Source organism: Ostrinia furnacalis, unplaced genomic scaffold, assembly GCF_004193835.3.
Source record: "Ostrinia furnacalis isolate ACB-3 unplaced genomic scaffold, ASM419383v2 OfSCF0457, whole genome shotgun sequence".
NCBI classification, from domain to species: Eukaryota; Metazoa; Arthropoda; class Insecta; order Lepidoptera; family Crambidae; genus Ostrinia; species Ostrinia furnacalis.
This window is the reverse complement of record NW_021130696.1, coordinates 53,628-71,705: the sequence shown is the minus strand read 5'-3', so window position 1 is coordinate 71,705 and position 18,078 is coordinate 53,628. Positions and strand designations below refer to the sequence as shown.

General features: G+C 39.6%; 2 protein-coding genes across 4 annotated transcripts in view; one reads left to right on the top strand and one right to left on the bottom strand.

Annotated features, from left to right (window-relative positions):
• The window catches only part of LOC114365709 (cyclin-dependent kinase-like 4), a 48,594-nt gene extending 31,084 nt beyond the window's left edge, over positions 1-17,510 (top strand). For all 3 annotated transcript variants that reach the window (XM_028322354.1, XM_028322358.1, XM_028322348.1), the window contains exons 6-16: positions 3,704-3,825; positions 4,810-4,987; positions 6,080-6,152; positions 6,958-7,032; positions 10,602-10,668; positions 11,423-11,502; positions 13,225-13,308; positions 13,425-13,474; positions 13,845-13,954; positions 14,244-14,323; positions 17,140-17,510. In XM_028322354.1, coding sequence (XP_028178155.1) covers positions 3,704-3,825; positions 4,810-4,987; positions 6,080-6,152; positions 6,958-7,032; positions 10,602-10,668; positions 11,423-11,502; positions 13,225-13,308; positions 13,425-13,474; positions 13,845-13,954; positions 14,244-14,323; positions 17,140-17,202 — 982 coding nt within the window. In that variant the 3' untranslated portion in view covers positions 17,203-17,510. The remainder of the gene's footprint in view (positions 1-3,703; positions 3,826-4,809; positions 4,988-6,079; positions 6,153-6,957; positions 7,033-10,601; positions 10,669-11,422; positions 11,503-13,224; positions 13,309-13,424; positions 13,475-13,844; positions 13,955-14,243; positions 14,324-17,139) is intronic.
• On the bottom strand, positions 7,467-9,458 carry LOC114365729 (microvitellogenin-like). The gene is made up of 2 exons (XM_028322372.1): positions 8,857-9,458; positions 7,467-8,328 (listed from the first exon to the last, which is right to left on the bottom strand). Exons 1-2 carry the CDS (start codon positions 9,420-9,422, stop codon positions 7,563-7,565), a joined length of 1,332 nt encoding a protein of 443 aa, XP_028178173.1. The 5' UTR covers positions 9,423-9,458; the 3' UTR covers positions 7,467-7,562.
• Positions 17,511-18,078: the final 568 nt, after the last annotated feature.

Genomic DNA, 18,078 nt, shown 5'->3' with positions numbered 1-18,078 from the left:
GGAAGGTGTTCCATTCCGAGTACTTTCCTGAGAAGATCGGAATATTTACTTTTGGTAATTTTACATTAGGTGCCTGTAAAGTGGGCTGGTTAGAATCAGTGTTGGAAGAACTTGTGATTATAACGTATTCAGATAAACCCGCTTTTAATTTACATTTATAATCAATATAACAATCTTCTGTTTTGTCATAAGTGTCGCTTCGCATATAGGCCGACTCGGATAATAAGTTAGGTTCCGTAGTGCGCAACAACTCCTTATGACCCAACAGAAATTCACTCCACAAACCTTCAAGTAGTTCCAACTTGCCCTCTAAATACTCCTTTGTCAAACGATCTTTCGGACTCTTTTTGAAAGTGACATTTGCTTTTTCTATTCTTGACGCAAGGTCAAACTGACAATTCTGTAATCTTTCCATCATAAATGACAGTTAAATTGACATGTAAACAAACTTCCAAAAATAGTAAAAATTTCTAAGTGTTTGACAACTCTAACAGAAATTGGGCATAGGTTCCCTGTAGCAACCGCTTTTCCAAAACTATTCTAAGTCCTAAAAAAATATTCTAAAATTATTCTAAGTCAATGTAAACAATTTAAAATCCCACCAAAAACATTCTGTAAAAAACTAGCCAAGTCTCGATGGAGCTGCTTGTTTATCTCTAAAAAGTAATGAAATCTAGACAAAGTCGTGCCAAGTCTATGGTTCCTTACTGCGATTTCTTTATTATTATAGTTAATGTTGTGGGACTTGGCCGTTGAAGGGTACAAAACCAGGTGCTCCATGACACCATTGCACCAATCTGTCACCAGAACCGCTACCAATTGACGATGGAATTAATAATAAAGAAATCGCAGTAAGGAACCATAGACTTGGCACGACTTTGTCTAGATTTCATTACTTTTTAGAGATAAACAAGCAGCTCCATCGAGACTTGGCTAGTTTTTTACAGAATGTTTTTGGTGGGATTTCACTTATTTTTGTAGAAAGTGGCGTAATTATTTAACGCCGTCGTCCTTATAAGTATTATCGACATTTTTTTACGATATTAAACACAAATAAACTTACTTTTAAAATGTACAACGAATAAGAATCGTTTTAATAACTTAACCTTAGCTAACCTCACGATATAATAAACGAAATCGACGAAATGCAAATTGCAAATTACACAACATTCAATTTAATCGACGGGGGGGTCTAGAAAGGAAAAAAAATCTGGACACCGCGGTGCAGAAAATCGACACTCAAAGTGCTAGCGCCATCTACCGGTGAGCGGTACAGGCGAACACCACGGTGCCAGTGTGGCGCTAGTATTATTGATTATGAATGTGGTGTTACTCCAAATCTTCGATTTTCCTAGTTTTTATAGTTTTCCCTTTATGTGGCCATTAAACCCTAACTCTGTACCAAATTTCAGCTCTCTAAGTTTATGGGAAGTACTAGTTCTATTTTGATGATCATCAGTGAGTGAGTGTCATAAATGCGAAACTTTGCTTTCGCTTAACTTCGGCACTAAATGACCTACAGACCTGAAATTTTGGATTTTAAGTATGTGATTATAGCTTACTAGATGACGAAAATTTCTGCGTTCTGGTCTTATCCAGAGGTTCTCAAATAGGGGCCTGAAAATGCGGCGAAATGGTTCCAGTAAAGGATGGTACGGCAGTGTTTGCTTTGCGCTCGACTTGGCGGGGGCACTGCCGTGCCCCCAGATTTGTAAGTTAAACTACCAGTGTAAATAAAGTCCAAAATCCTTCAACTTTCTTCTCAATAATCAAATGCCAAAAGAGTACTCACAGTTATATCCGTTTCACTCACACACTATCACAATAGACGGCGAACTCTTCATCAACACGAACTCCTTCGGCTCCGAACCCGAACTCCTTTCGGGCTCCGTCACGAACCCCTTAGGGCTCCAAGACGACTTCCTAGGGCTCCGAGCGTGTCTCCACCAGATGGCGCCACCTCAGCGCAGCACCACCATCATCATCTCCTGATCTTCCTCAACCAGTTGGTTGCCCTGACAGCACCACAGCTGGTACTGTCAAACTGGTGTCAGCAGCTCCTAGCTGACCCAGCTTCTTGACCTGTCCTGTTTGTGACAGCGATCCACTGTCCAGGACGTCACCCCCCTCCAAAAATGCACAAATTGTGATCCCGGCACCTGCACCGTTACCAGTGCCCAATGGACATCAGCTTCCTGATGATATCCGGCTCGAAGGACCATGAATAAACCACGGATACTCTCGGCGCACTTAAGGGACTCTTATCTAGGTATAAATAAGACGTCAATATGTAGGTGACTATTTATTGCTTGACACAGGTTGTCAATGGTTCACAAAGGTTGTCAAAGGTTCACAATGGTTGTCAAAGGTACACAGATGTCAAAATACTCCAGGTATATAAAGCCAGGGAAAAAAATCTGGACACCGCGGTACAGCTTTACGCGTCTCAAAGAGCAGTGACATCTCTCGGCAAATAATACAAACAAGTTTCATGGAAGGTTTATACACTACGTACAGAAGTTTTACTTCGCGAAGGTATTTAATAAAATGTAGGTATGCTTAATGTCATTAACAATATCGTGTAATTTAGCCTATCTCAAGAGTCAAGCACCATTTTGTTGACAAACGTCAGTGATCGGCACTGCGCCGAAGCTATAGATGACCCACGCTGAACTGTCCCACCAAACTCAATGACAGGGGGGCGCTACCATCGTTCAACTATATGGTTTCCAACATGGCAAAAATCTGAACCAGCGATCCGGTATTGACGGTGGCGCCCCACTGTCAATGTCATCGACAGGACAGTCCAGTATTTTGGAACTATATAGGGCTGACTTCGGTAAAATGAAGTGACGTTAGGTGCCAAACTGCGGAAAATGGCGGAGGAAATACATGATTTAGCATGAGTTATCATGAATAATATTAACTACTTATTTACCTCTCAGTGTCTTGAGGCAACTTAAAAAAGTACATTCTGTGTTTTTATTATTATTTAGGCAGTTAAATACTGCACAGTATTTAGTATACCATTTTCTTTATTTTCTTCCATCATACACAAGAATACGCGTGCGTGAGTCAATGTTCGCTCGTATGTGAGGCCTTGTCGAATAGTATCCTGTAGGTGGGCCATCGGGCGTGTTTTGTTTTCGATGTAAACTCGCAGAGATGGACAGGCCTGATGGTAGATAAGGTGGTGAAAATTTTGTACTATTGTAAACATTTCATGGGGCCCGCATGCGTATTACGAATCTTAGCAACAAGTCCAGTTGCTAGTTGCACAAATAACAAAGAGAGGGTGTGTTTGTAACGTCAAATGTCAGCGAGACTTCAGATGTGTTTCAGACTTGTATGCTTTGTCAAGTCATATGTCACCTCTCCCGTACCATTGGCACTGACTCAGCTATGTCATCATCATCAACAGGCCCTTTACAGTCCTTTACAGTCCACTGCTGGACTACGAGCCTCCTCCATTATAATGGAGGGTTTTGCCATAATCCCCACACTTGGCAGGCGGGTTGGAGATCGTAGTTTTTCAGAGAGCGCTGCTGCCCGATCTCTGTTTGATGTGTAGTCCCTAAGTCGCCTCTTACGATACCCGCGGGAAGAGTAGGGGTTGGTGACAAATGTATTCTAGTCTGCCGTCACCACTCAGCTATGTGTAACTGAGATAGAGATAGATCTGTAACTGAGGTTTGTGTCACAGGTACGGCCCCGAGGTTGACATCTGGGCTATCGGTTGCCTGTTCGCCGAAATGCTGACGGGCGACCCGCTGTTCCCTGGCGACTCGGACATCGACCAGCTCGCGCTTATCATCAAGACTGTTGGTGAGACTTCATTGACACTTAATTTATTTTGCAAAATTGGCACAGTTCACACTACGAGTGCCTATGGCCCCGTTCCCACTACGCTGGACCGGCAAACCTGCCGGACGGGTAAAAGGGCTAGTGGGTGTACAATTTTTATATGAAGCTATTGACATTGTCTCGGCATTTTTGCCAGGTTCGGCATTTTTCCTATTTTCTTGTGGGATCCGGCGTAATTTGAACACTATCCGGCGTCCGGTTTCCGGCAAATTTGCCGGTACAACGTAGTGGGAACCGGGCCTAACGCTCGGTTTTAAACACACAACTTGAAAAAAATCGAACTGCTTAAGGCGGGACTCGAACCCACCTTCCGCTTGCCGGGCGACTGCTCTTTCAACATTGGTAAAATAAAACGCGGCCATAACAGCGTATTACACTTGAAAATTTCGACGGGTTCATCCGGTGTCTAAGGCCCAGAACAGACGGTGAAACGCAACTGCAACGAAAATGCAACTGCTAGTTACTTTTGAGTTGCATCTAAGTTTCTGCCATAGCGTCCGTTGAGAAACCACACATGACGCGACCAGTTTGAAACTGAAACTGGTAGCTCAGTTGGAAGAGCAGTCGCCCGGCAAGTGGAAGGTCGTGGGTTCGAGTCCCGCCTTAGGCAGTTCGATTTTTTTAAGTTGTTTATTCAAAACTAGCTTTCCGCCCGCGGCTTCGCCCGCGTGCAATTTTGTCTATCACAGAAAAACTTTATCGCACGCGTCCCTGTTTCAAAAACCGGGATTAAATCTATCTTATGTCCTTTTCCGGGACTCAAACTATCTCTATGCCAAATTTCATCAAAATCGCTTCAGTGGTTTAGGCGTGAAAGCAATACAGACAGACAGATAGAGTTACTTTCGCATTTATAATTATTAAGTATAGATAGATTTAGTTTGAGAAGCGACTCTATTCGCTAAGAAGTTTTAATAAGTAACGCTCGGTGTCGGTGTGGGGCAGGCAAGCTGGCCCCGCGACACCAGCAGGTGGTAGCGCGGCTGGCTGGCGGCGCGGCGCTGGCGGCGGAGGCGCGGCGCGCGGCTCTGCCCGGCGTAGGCGCTGCGAGGGACCTGCTCGCCGCGTGTCTGCGCACGGAGCCGCGAGCGCGACCGCAGGCCGCCGCGTTGCTGAGGCACAAGTACGCGTGTTAAGGCAGGGCACTCACCTGCCATGTAGCACGTAACGTAGCATGTAACGTGTCCAACCTTTAAGTGAGTACGGCTCGTCCACGGTCATCGCATATCTGGCTGCGAGCTCCTAGATCCTACTGCGAGCCGCCTTTGTGCTCGCAGTGATACCGCCAGTCGGCGGGTCGCTACGGTCTCCCTGCGAACCACGCGCGAGCAGCTCGCAGCGGGCTCATGCCTATGTACTCACTTGATACAGTATTTGACATTACATGCTACATGGCTAGATATTCCTTCGGAATAGAGCAATAACCACGAGCTGTCAAACGAAACCGTTTTTGGATGACAATGGAATTTATACGTTGATTATTTCACTGTTTTGTACCAATTCAATCACTGAACTAGACACGTTTCTGAAGCGCTATTTCTCATAAACATCCACCATTTCACTCACGTAGAATCTGAAAAAATCTAACTCACATTCAGCCTGCCAATGAGTGCTAAAGAACTGTCAAATAATTGCAAAAACGGTTTTGTTTGACCTGACGGCGACGGCATCACGCATGTCTTTTTATCACACAGTGTTGCTGCTAGTGTCGTCTCGCTCGCTCAGTTCTTTGTTGATCTATTCCGCTAGGTATATAACTTTATGTTCCATTCATACTTTACATAATAGGGGACTCACCAGACCTTCGGCCATCCGTCCTGTCGCAGGGTGCCGGCACTCATGAATGGCTTGGCCTGACATTTTGAAACTCCTGAAATGGAACTTTTGACTGCATTAATACAAAGCAGCTCCTGGTAAAGAAGCGCCGCATATGATTTGTGTTATTTTCTCTTCATCGTCATGATTTCAGCCATAAGAAGTCGACTGCTGTACATAGGCCTCGCCCAATGATTTCCATATTAACCAGTTGGTAGCAGCAAACATTCATCGCCTTCCTGGCTACCTACATCGTCAGCCCACCGTGTGGGGACGTCCCTCACTGCACCCTATGTTTCCGACCGTGCGACAAGCATAGGAAAAATTTAGGAGCTGGTTTACGGACTAATCGGGTTATTGATTATATTCCTACGATGTTTGATAAGACTAAAACTTACAGATACTTCACTGTAGATGGCTTTGCGGAGAGCTTCAACGCGGAACTACGGAAGAAACTTGGCAAAGAGATTGAGGTATGTAGGTAATATTAAGTTAGCTTACAGTATAAAAAAAAATGGTTTCTTCCCGTGGATGTTGTAAAAGACGACTTAGGCCGACAATACACGGACAGCTCGAGCAGTAAGTGATCAACATACACGGACCGCTCTTGCAGTCAAGAGTCAACAGCTGCCAGTGATAACTGCTCAACAAATCACAAGCGCGCGCGTCGTGGAACAAAGAAAGTGGGCGGAGGTAACTGCGCGAGAGCTGTCGACAGCTCGAGCAGTCGGTGTATGGCTGGCGACTGCTTGACCGCATGGTGAAAATTCACCGTGCTGTCGACCGCTCGAATCAGTTGCAACTGCTCGAGCGGTTCGTGTATGTGCGTGCGTCCATAGAACTCTGCAGTTTACTGTGCAGTCGCAGCTTGAAGTTGTCGGATACTAGCTGCTTCAAGCTGTCCGTGTATGGCCCGATTCGACCAAACTTTTATTCGAGAATAACTCTTGGTATAACTGACACATTGACAGTTTCAGTATGGGAAATATGTTAAAACTGTCGATTTATTCTGAGATTAATGTTTACTCTTGTTTGGTCTAATCCACCCTATAGGACAAAAATGCGAATATCAGGCCTCCCCAAGCCATCGCGAGGAGTATAATATGCTGAATAAAATTTATCTCTGGTGCATTAGAGTTGGTGACAAAATCTGTATTGGAGGCTAAAACGACCTAATTGATGATTCTAAAGAATTTATCTCAATCAATATTATGGTTTATGAGATTTGTTCTGGTTTAATAATAATTTTTAAATCCGGGATTTTTGCTACGATTTCAGACCCCTCCTACACAACAAAGCGCGGCCCGCGTTGCGGGGAAACCGCGACAGCAATGGACTTTGAACATAATACCGGTAAGGTTTAAATTTCAGTGGCTTTAATCTAACCTTCGAATTCAAAGTAGGCATACCCGGATAGATACCATTTTACAAGTGTTTAATCCACTGCTTGCTTCAGTGAAACGCCGAGGCACTGCCCAATCAGGGCTACAGTATTAGTGCTTACTAACTGGCGTCAATTTATAGTAGAGTAGTTAGATACCTTATTTATTAAATGAATTGTAATAAAGATACTGTTTGCTCGCTAGTGGTTAAGACAGTAGCCTCAACTGATGAGCGCTAAAGCTGTAGGAGGTCTATTGCATTTACTTTCACTGGGTTGGCATCACTGTCGAGTAAGGTCTTGTCTCTCGCCAATGGTACCAACTGTATGGCACCATAACGATAGCCCCCATTGAGTACATTTATCAGGGATTTATTTAAAGGTATAAAATAAAAGCAATTTAATCATTGTGTAACATTTTAATGTCAAATTAGGCTCCTAGAAATATCCTTTACTAAATACATTTCAATGTAAGAATATCGTTTCGAAGACTAATCTGTGTTTAAGGTTTAATAGCCCAAGCGTAATGTGAAGGGTCTTGGTGGATGTTCCCGTTATGACCCCAAAGTTTTCGGTCACCCATGCTGTCAGCGGACACCTGCAACTTGAGACCTTGGCTGAATTGCCGGTTGATGATGTAGAAGAACATATACCCATCTATGACAACTGGCTCCAGGATCCAAATGTGCCTTTGTGTCCCATCGCCGCTAGACCCAAACGCTCCTCTGTCACCTATTTGATCTTCGTATATCTCTAACTTTAGAAACATATTATAGTCGATGTTCTTTATCTTGAAGAAGACTTGGTTGTTCTCCCAGACAGGAAGTAGTTTCCATTGTACTCGATCACTAGTCACGTCCTTTGAGTCGCCCCACGCAGTCCTGTCTCCGTCACCATCGATGTTAACACCCAGTTTCAACGCTTGACCGTACTCTTTCTGTACCAATGTCACATTATCGTCGAATATACGTTTGAATACTGTTGGCATATGGTTTTCAACGGCACGTCTTTCGTCACTAATCCATAGCTGGTAAACGTAACTCAGAAGGTTTCTGTTACCTTCCTGAGCAAGTTTTTCTACCACACTGGTAATGTATGCCGCATGGTTATTATCAATTATGTATTTGGTGGTTTTGACTGCGTGAGAGTACGACCCCTGTACGATGCTTTTGTATAGTTCTTGAGTAATTTCTGTACCGTTAAGATACGCGATATGAGCTGGTGTTGTGCTGTAAGAAGACATCGTGCTCTCCTGTTGTGATTGGACTCTGAAACAAGAATGTGTAAATTAATCATCATCATCATCATCAACAGCCCTTTACAGTCCACTGCTGGACTATGAGCCTCCTCCACTATAGTAGAGGGTTTTGCCATAATCCCCACGCTTGGCAGGCGGGTTGGAGATCGCAGTTTAAAAGATCCATGTTTGTCAGAGAGCGCTGCTGCCCGTTCTCCGTGTAAATTAATACGTACATTATATTACAGTAATATTTCTTTTTACAAATAATATTGTCAGCTACAATCTCAATTATTTTCATATAACTAATAACAATCTCAAGAAACACAAGTTGGTGTGGCGCAATTTCATAATAATTATTGTAAATTATTTTTCAAAGGGGTTATTCCCAAAAAATGTAAGTTCATACTTTGATTCCAAAGGCTATAAATAATTCTAATCAAATCATTTATTAATTGCAATAATAAGTATGAAATTGCGCAACCACCAGTTTGTGTTTCTTGAGATTATCAGTTTTAAGAAAACAATAAAAATTGTAGCTAGCAATATTAATACTAACCTCGAAAGGCTTCCACTTATATTAGTCTCTTTGTCAAATTTATATTTCAAAACTTGTAACATTTCTGCGTACATTTCAATGCCTTGAATCTGATCCAATGCAGTCCCCATCAAACTTGATTTCAAATAGTCAATTTTTTCCGATACTGACAATTCAGTATTTTTGTCAACTTTATCGTTGAAAACGGCCATAAATTCTGAGAAACCGCTGCTACCATCAAATTTAGGTACATCGATAGCTCGTTCAAGAGATTTAGTTTGTAATTTTTTTTCAGAATTGAGAATTTGCTTCCTTTTCAGTTTCAATTTTATTTCAGTGTAAAAGTCCTCTATGCTTTCTGTATTTTCATATTGGCATAAGAGTAAATCACTACATTGCACATACTTGACAAAATTCATGTCGAGCAAATCTACTTTGATTTCCAACAAAACGTTGTCAGCTTCATTAAAATCTGAGCTTTTAGTGAATTCGCTAATTTTGTAAATTAAGTCTTTGGCAGAACGTTGAAGTTCCAAGTATCTATGTTTGTCTAAACTGTTGCCCTGAAGTAATTTTACGTGGGACATTTTGGTTATTGAGAATATTATATTGGTTAAAAATTTAAGACTTACCAACAATACTGTGAAACAGAATGGTGAAAAAACCGAAAACGTAACTTATTTATACTAAATTATTTCACATTTATCGCCTTGTGGTTAAACTATTTTTCCAGAAAATGCATGGGAACAATATTTGAAGCAAAATATTTTTTTGTGGCAAACCACAAAATAGTGTAGACGATATCACATCATATCAAAATTGTTATCGAAACTACCTAGGACGGGAAAAATATTTAGTTATAGATCTTTGTTATTAAGTTTTAATGCTGCAAAAAATGTATTTATTATAAAGGCATCAATATAGGCAATCGAAATCACGTTTGTGTTCTATAAATTATAATAATATGTTCTTTTCAGGGCACTTCAGTACGGCTAGCACGAAAAACTTTCGAGTTCAAATCGTTTGCGTACTCGAATCGCCATCAAAAGATTTAGTAAGAAAACTACAACAGCGCCCTTGTGAACGTGTCGTAAAGTGAACTTAATATGAGATGTGGTTGCACGAAACTTATTTTGAGAATCAAAATTGTCACGTTATTGTTTAATTCGAAGACTGAGTATCGAATTTTATCGAGTACGCAAACGATTCGAAGACGAAAGTTGTTCATGCTAGAGGTACAGGTCCCAAATATCAGTGTAAGCTATAATCGGGTCCTGAAGTGCCCCACTTTGGAAAAACACAGGAAAAACATATCAGCTGGAGCTAAGAAGTGGTGGATGAAAGTCAACCTTTGTTTATTAAAAGAAACACAATTAGCAAGTTTTTCTGATCCTTACTAAATGGATACAACATTGATTTATTGAATGCCTTAGCTTAGTATATTTTTGGAAAATCCTAAGAACGTAACCGTGTGGTTTGCTAATTAGTTAGGCATTGCTAAAAAACAATGTTGGGACTTGATTTGTCGTAATTTATATTGAACCCTTTTTGGCACCAAAATACACCATTTTTTTATCTGATGTTATTGTATTTTTGTGTATTTTTTTGTTTCTTTCTTTAAAATGTCTCGGTTTGACGGTCTCCTTCTGGCTGGGTTAGAACTATCGTATCTTATCTTCTTAAATAGAGAGTATACTATTCAAGAGATGATTTTTGTATTTAATTAATTAAGTAATCCTAAAGAAATAAATATTTATTTTGCATAGGATCACAGTCGATCACGGACGGACAGCATCGCTGGAGAATCGCTAATCGATTACAATTATACGCCAAGTAAGTAAAATACCGTAAAATAATGCAAATATTATAGCCTGACGAGAAACGCTAATTGCCTTTTATAGTGCAATAGGTACTGTCTTTATACCTGTGTTTATTTAATTATGACACATTCTGTGCGCGCCGCGGTAAACGGTTATCACGCCATTTTATCGATTTTTCCCATACATTTTGACGTCGATAAAAGTTATCACGGCGCGCATCTTAGGCCTACTGGTCTGATTATAGAAGACATAACTGGAAGGCGCTGGACGCAAGCCGCTACCAAATACCAATCGATCAACATGGAAATCATTGGGGGAGGCCTAAAATGTCTGTCTGTACCTATTTAACGTTTGACGTAGAGTTCAAATGATTTGATGGTTTCCACTTTGTTATTGTCTTTTTTTTTTTTTTTTTTATCCACAACGAGGAAGCTCTTGGCCTGCATCTCACCTGATGGTAAGTGATGATCAGGCCGAAGGTGGAAGCGAGCTTCACTCGGAATCCTCAACCACAGAGGAACTGGCTATCTTACCTCTAACTGCCGGAACACAACAATGCTGTTAACATTGTTGTTATGGCGACAGACTTAGGTAAGATGGTGGTAGCTAGCCAGGTGGACTTGGAACAAGCCCTACCACCAACCAAACCGAACAGAAAATTCTGCCCCCACTGGGAATCGAACCCGGGACCTCTGCGTCTGAAGCAGGTGGTCTAACCACTAGACCACAGAGGCGGTTAAATGTCATAATTATTATCTTGTTTTCAGCTTCAGAGATGCACCCAGAGCCAGTGGAAGTAAAACCCGCCGTTGAACAGTCCGCAGCGCCGGCGCAGGACTCCAGCGAAGTACGTACAACCCAATCGAGCTAACTGCGCACCTCGTTGGAATGCAGTCCGTACGTCTTTTTCACGTAAGATGATCCGTATGACACTTCAAGGTTATCCATATTACGCATACTACTTATGCAGAATATTTTTGAAAAAATATTTGTATTTTATTAGCAATATAATAAAAAAAAAATATACTACTTGTCTTGAAATATATAGTAAAATCGGAGTCTATTGATTATATTTTAATTAAATACGATATAAAAATATTTTTTATATAATGTACGCAATGTGTGAAACGGAATAGATTTAGTGCTGGGGTATTTCTTGTATAATAAAATCGATTATTTCCGCGGTTCATTAATCGATTGCAGTGTATACTTAGTTATTAAAAACATCACAAAAATCAACTATATTTTTCGATTATTTACTTTTAATAAACGCATTGTGGAAAACCTTGGGGGAGGCCTTTGTCCAGCAGTGGACGTCATTTGGCTGAAACAACAAACGCATTGAAAATAAATTAATAGTTTTTAATTTAAAGAAACAGAATCAGTACTTTTTAGGAATCGTTTTTTTAAACACGAACCATGAAATTTGAATATTATCAATAAAAAATTGTTACAATAATATTTGTAATTAAAAAAACATGTTTTTTGTTAAATAACACCTATACAAAACAATTCTCTAAAAGTAGGTTTTACTAACTCTTCGAAAAAAATCGATAGATAAATCGCTATCGTTTAGTTATGTGACATCTCTAAATCTTTCAAACTCGAAACGTCATACGGATCATCTTAGGTGAAAAAGACTATAGTGTCGATGTGACGTCACGGTGCGCAGTTAACTTGACCGGCTTGAAACAATGCTGCCATTGCATTTTTCATTGCAAAGCTGTCATTACCTTAGCCTGCCTACTCGATGGACCGACGACCGAAGACTAGATGGCAGCGATTGGTAAAATTTTTTTTTAGATTTTTATCAACTAAGACTTTCAGGATCAGTAACCAGTTTTTTGATATCTTGTAAGTAGTTTAGAAATAATAGAGTGAGATCACTTGTCGTTTCCACCCTGTGTGATTATTCATTCATATTAATTCAACATAATCTCCCATCAAATTAAATTTGGTTGTTATCGAGTATACACTCTACTTCTTTGTCGCAATTGTCCGCTTTGCAATGGAGGGAAGGCGAACCTTAACTTCGAACTCCTATGTTCTTCTGATTAATTTCATTGCGGGTCCAATGACAGTTTAACTTTCCCCCGGGACAAACTTGACCTTCACTTGTTGGGTTTTTATTGGCGGTCAAGCTGTAGATCCTGGCTACACAGGAGTTGCAGCGGTGGGAACGAGAGGTGGGAATGGTGACTTAGGTGACATTTTATCCGAGAAAATCTGATCCGCAGATGAGTTGTCTCCCTTTCAAATTTGTTAGGTGTGGAATCATCCGCAAAATATTTATCTTCGTATGAAACGTCACCGTTTCTAACTTGGAAGATAGATCTAATTTAATTTAATTCATATATTTCGGATGAGACAACACTTCCAAGTTAGAAAAGGTGACCTTTCATGCGAAGATTTTGATCATTTTGCGGATGGATCGACACCTAACAAATTTGAAAGGGCGACAACTCATCCGCGGATGAGGTTTTTTCGGATGAAATGTCTCCTAAGTCGGAATGGGAATGGTCCCGTACTTCTGTGTCGGTTAAGAATTTATTTATTTTATTAAATTCAGGTGCGATCAGTCGCCGGGGCCTCGCTGCCGGCGCGTGCGCCGCCTCTCAGGTCCCTTTCGAGGGCTATCAACGACACCTTCCAGGTTATCTCTTTGTGTTTTATTTTCTCTATTTTTTTGCCCGCAGAAGTCTGTCAATTATGATTTCAGAATTTTTTTTTTCTGTACTGAATACTGAAGCACTGATTTTCGCATTACAGACGTTTCCTGTCCCAGTAAATAGTTATCCAAGAACACCCTATATCAAAAAGTAAGTTCAACTATTTAATTGATATTAGTCATATCAGTACATATTTGTAATAAGCTTATAGCGGACAGACGCTCGGGCGTGCGGAAAAAAGAAAATACCTTCGGTTTAAAATAAAGATGTATTTCTGCGTTAAATGCCCAGACGGCTATCAAAAAACATACTTGAAAACTAAAAACAAAAGATATAAAAAAAAATTAAAAAGTATAAAAACATAGACAAAAATATCAAAAGAGGTTGGTCCACCTACCGGTTCCCAACAAAGCTACTGATATCAGGTTAAAAATTAAAATCAAAGACCAGTAACTAATCGTACCATGCGGCTTAGGAGCGGCCAACGAATCCTACGATATGTATTTTGTCTATTTTTCAGAGTGAACAATAAATTGGTGATGGATGAGGATTTGCTCCGTGGGAGGGCTGTCGCCAAAAAAGCCAGCAAAAAAACGCCACCAGAGCTGTCGCTGCCCTATGTCCCTGGTGGTAAGATCGGTCACATTTATCAGACTAATGCCCGTTTTCACCATCAATCCCTAATTTTTAAGTGACCAGTTAAAAATTAGGGATTGATGGTGAAAACGGGGTCGGCCGATAGTTGGGTCGGGCTGAATGAATATGGACATGTATGAAAGTGCGCACATTGGTATCGCTCCTTCATACAAATTAGAATCGGGCCCAACTATCGGCTGACTAAATGTCTGCAGTCTGCGGTGAGTCAAATACAATTTTAATAAGATTTGGCACAAAATAAACCACATTTTACTTCTTGCAGCGAGCAACAGCCCCATGAAAAAGGCTAAGAAACCACATGTGCATCACACTGTGACTAAATCCTTCGACCCGTGGGAGTCGGTAAGTCATCTTATTAATGTCTCCACAGACTACGGACTTTTCGTTGAGTCGGGATGTTAGTCAGTATAGTTCCAAAATACTGAACTGTCTATGAATAATTTTCGTATTATTACTCCATTTTCTTCCATAAACTTTACATTTTTAGCAAATTTCAATATTTAATTACTACGTGTGATATATCATTGGAAAGAAGAGAAGGTAGAGATATTTTTAAGATCATTGGCAATCCATTATCACTATTAGTTTTTTTAAAATCGAATTCGATCTTGGATTTTTATCGTGGTTCGTACTTTTGTTGAACTTTGGCGGCTCGTAACTAGTTATTCAATCATTATCTGGATCTGTAATTTATTTTATTTGACTAAAGGCTTATTCGATATTAGTATCAAATAAAAAAATCGGTTAAAATCATGCGAGAAAAAAAAAATCAGTTTTTAGGTCAATGTTCGGAAACATCTGAAAAAAGTATAAAAATTGACATAATTATCTCCTATGTCTATAAAACTTTAGGTATAGAAAGTAAGGTTCAATAATTAGCAAATGACCTCCTCTATACGCATATTAGCTATGGCGGGTTCAGTTCCAGTCACCCTGTATATGATGGAACATAACAAACACAAGCGGTCAAACAAAACTGATTTTGGATGACACTGGACTGGATCAGTTGTCAGAATTATTTCACTATTTTATAAATAATAGGGATACTTAAGACCAGTGGCGGGCGGCGTAAGGCGTAGGCGACGTGGGCCACCGCCTACGGCCTCGCGGTACAAGGGGCCTCGCGCATCAAAAATTTTGAAAAAATGTATACAAGGTGGAGATGACAATATCACAATCTATACAANAAAGAAGAACGGTCATCTGTGACCCAGGCCCGACAGAAACGAGACATACCTCAGTTTTTTTGTCATGTCTTAATTAGTTAAATTATATATTTTTTATATTCGAAATCTATGTATAACACCAAAATATTACCCTTTGTTTTTGTTTAGGCGTTATACAAAAACTAATACAAAATGCCTATTTATCACCAAAATTGGTAAATGTATGTACCTAAATGTCTATTACAGCTGCTATGGAATGTATCTAGGTGACCCGGATTATACAGAGTGGAAAAAATAATAAGTTACAAAATCCAAAAATTCAATGTTACCAGCTTCCATAATCTGTACCCTATTATTGGTACCATTTGAAAGAGCTCGTGAAGCACTTTCAGAATCAGTAACTAGTTTTTCGATATCTTGTATAGTTTAGAAATAATCGAGTGAGATCACTTATCGTTCCATATGTATAACCACCCTGTATAATCCGGTTGTATCTCCAAGTCACCTAGATACATTCCATAGCAGCTGTAATAGACATTTAGGTACATACATTTACCAATTTTGGTGATAAATAAGCATTTAGTATTAGTTTTTGTATAACGCCTAAACAAAAACAAAGGGTAAATTTTTGGTGTTATACATAGATTTCGAATATAAAAAATATATAATTTAACTAATTAAGACATGACAAAAAAACTGAGGTATGTCTCGTTTCTGTCGGGTCTGGGTTTTTTTTGTATGGGGCGTGACCGTTCTTCTTTATCAAATAACCAAAAAAACACGAATTTTTAAGCGGATTTTTTTTAAAAAGTATATTTTTTTATTATTTGTTGGCCTTTTTTGTATATTTTATGTATTTTTTTAGTATCGCCTGTTATTTAGCATTATTACTGTTTTTATTTTATCAGGATATACCGCTTAGTTTAAAAGTTATTACGTTTTCTTTACAATAAGTAATTTGAAGAAAAAAAATTCTATAAAAAATTAAAAAAAAAACTCAAAAATTTTTTGACCTCTTTTTTGTCGATAAAAATAGGTCTAGTTTCATCTATTTTCATATGTACACTTTAACGTGACTCACACTGTATAAAAGAAAGTCGTGTTAGTTACTTCGCTTAAATAACTCAAGAACGGCTGAACCGATTTAGCTGAAAATTGTCAGGGAGGTAGTTTAGAGCCAGGAGAAGGACATAGGATACTTTTTATCCCGTTCGAAATTAAAAAAAAAGTCTGCTTATTTATTGCCATTAAGGCGGAACAAAGTTCGCCGGGTCAGCTAGTACGACAATAAATGCAAACATTGACTATTAAATATAAATTATTGATAGCTAAACAATGTAGTTAAAAATAAAAATATATTTTTTTCCAAACAAATTCAGTCATAATCAGACTCAAAATTAAGTCTAAAACGAACTTTTTTATTAAGTTCTTTGGCGCAATATTCCTTTAAAAATAATCACTAAATCAAGAAATCAGAAACTGTCAATGAATAGACCATTAACCCGTTTTTTTTTATTATTTCATAAAATCCGTCTTCAGGTCGCCACAGAACAAGGCCTCGCGAAATCTGTCTTGCCCACATCAAATTTAGGTCTTGCCCCGCCACTGCTTAAGACCGCCTAGTTGTACCTTGTGTATTCCTTTTCTTTGTGTTCTGTTCTTTGGTGTGCAATAAAGAGTATTTATTATTATTATTATTACAAATTAATTACTGTACCAGTCACCACATGTTTGAAGCACATTTTTCATAAACATCCACGATTTCACTAACGTAAAATCTGAAAAAATCTTAGAGCTCAAATTTTCAGCGTGCCAATGAGTTGTAACGAACTGTCAAATAGTTGCAAAAAACGGTTCTGATACATCTCTTTTTAACACACAGTGTTGCTGTTAGTGACATTTCGCTCGCTCAGTCTTTTGTTGCTCTACTCCGCTAGGTATATGAACTTTGTTCGTCACTTAATGCAGGGTGTATTGTTTTATTATCCACAGCAACGCAACATCACGGAATTGACGTCGGGCGCCAGAACCCCGACCAACCTGCCCTATATGTGACGGCACGACCGCGGCGCGTTTCGGGCCGCTGTTTAGCGGTAATACAAATTACCATACATTCAAATTAAGTAGTTGAAACCATTCAATAATTCTAAGTCACAACTGCTCCAGAACATTTTATTACAACCCTGCAAACCTAATTGGTTGTCAATTAACAACGAAATTTTATTTTTAGCTACCTAATCTATTTTAGACATGGATTTGCTCATGTAAAAGGTATTCGGTACGCGCCTTAATTTATTAAATTTACTTATTAGCGTTCTACCAATCCGCCTTAATATCACTTAGGAAACCATTGTTATTTTTCTGGTTAAAAACTATGGAATATCAACACGAATCCGAACTATTTCATGCAGAATACAAATCGTATTGAAACTACACTTAGCCTAGGCGCGACCATCGATTTTTCGTCGGCCGATTGTTTAGTCGTGCAGTTGATCAGTATGGGCATGTATGGAAGTGCGCACATTACACCGATTTGATTTGGCCGATTCTTCATACAATTTAAAATCGGGCACAACTATCGGCCAACCAAAAATCGATGGTGTGCGCCTAGGCTTAGGCTGAGTTGTACTACCTAACTTTGACCGTAACTATAACGATAACCGGTGTTTTTGTATGGAGTTTGACAGATTTTTGACGTTTGTCAAAGTCAAAGTAAGATGGCGCAACCCAGCCTTTAAGATCTTTATGTAATTAATTTGTATAAATGACACACCCCGTGCCCAATGAAGTCTACACACCAAACCCGCCGACCCCGCGCACAAGAGTCGTCGACTTTTGAAGTTTTGTCAAAAGTTATAAAAAGTACACTTTTGAAATAAAGCCGCCGACACCTGAAAGGCTTGGTGTGCAGAGTCCTTTAGGTTGTCAAAG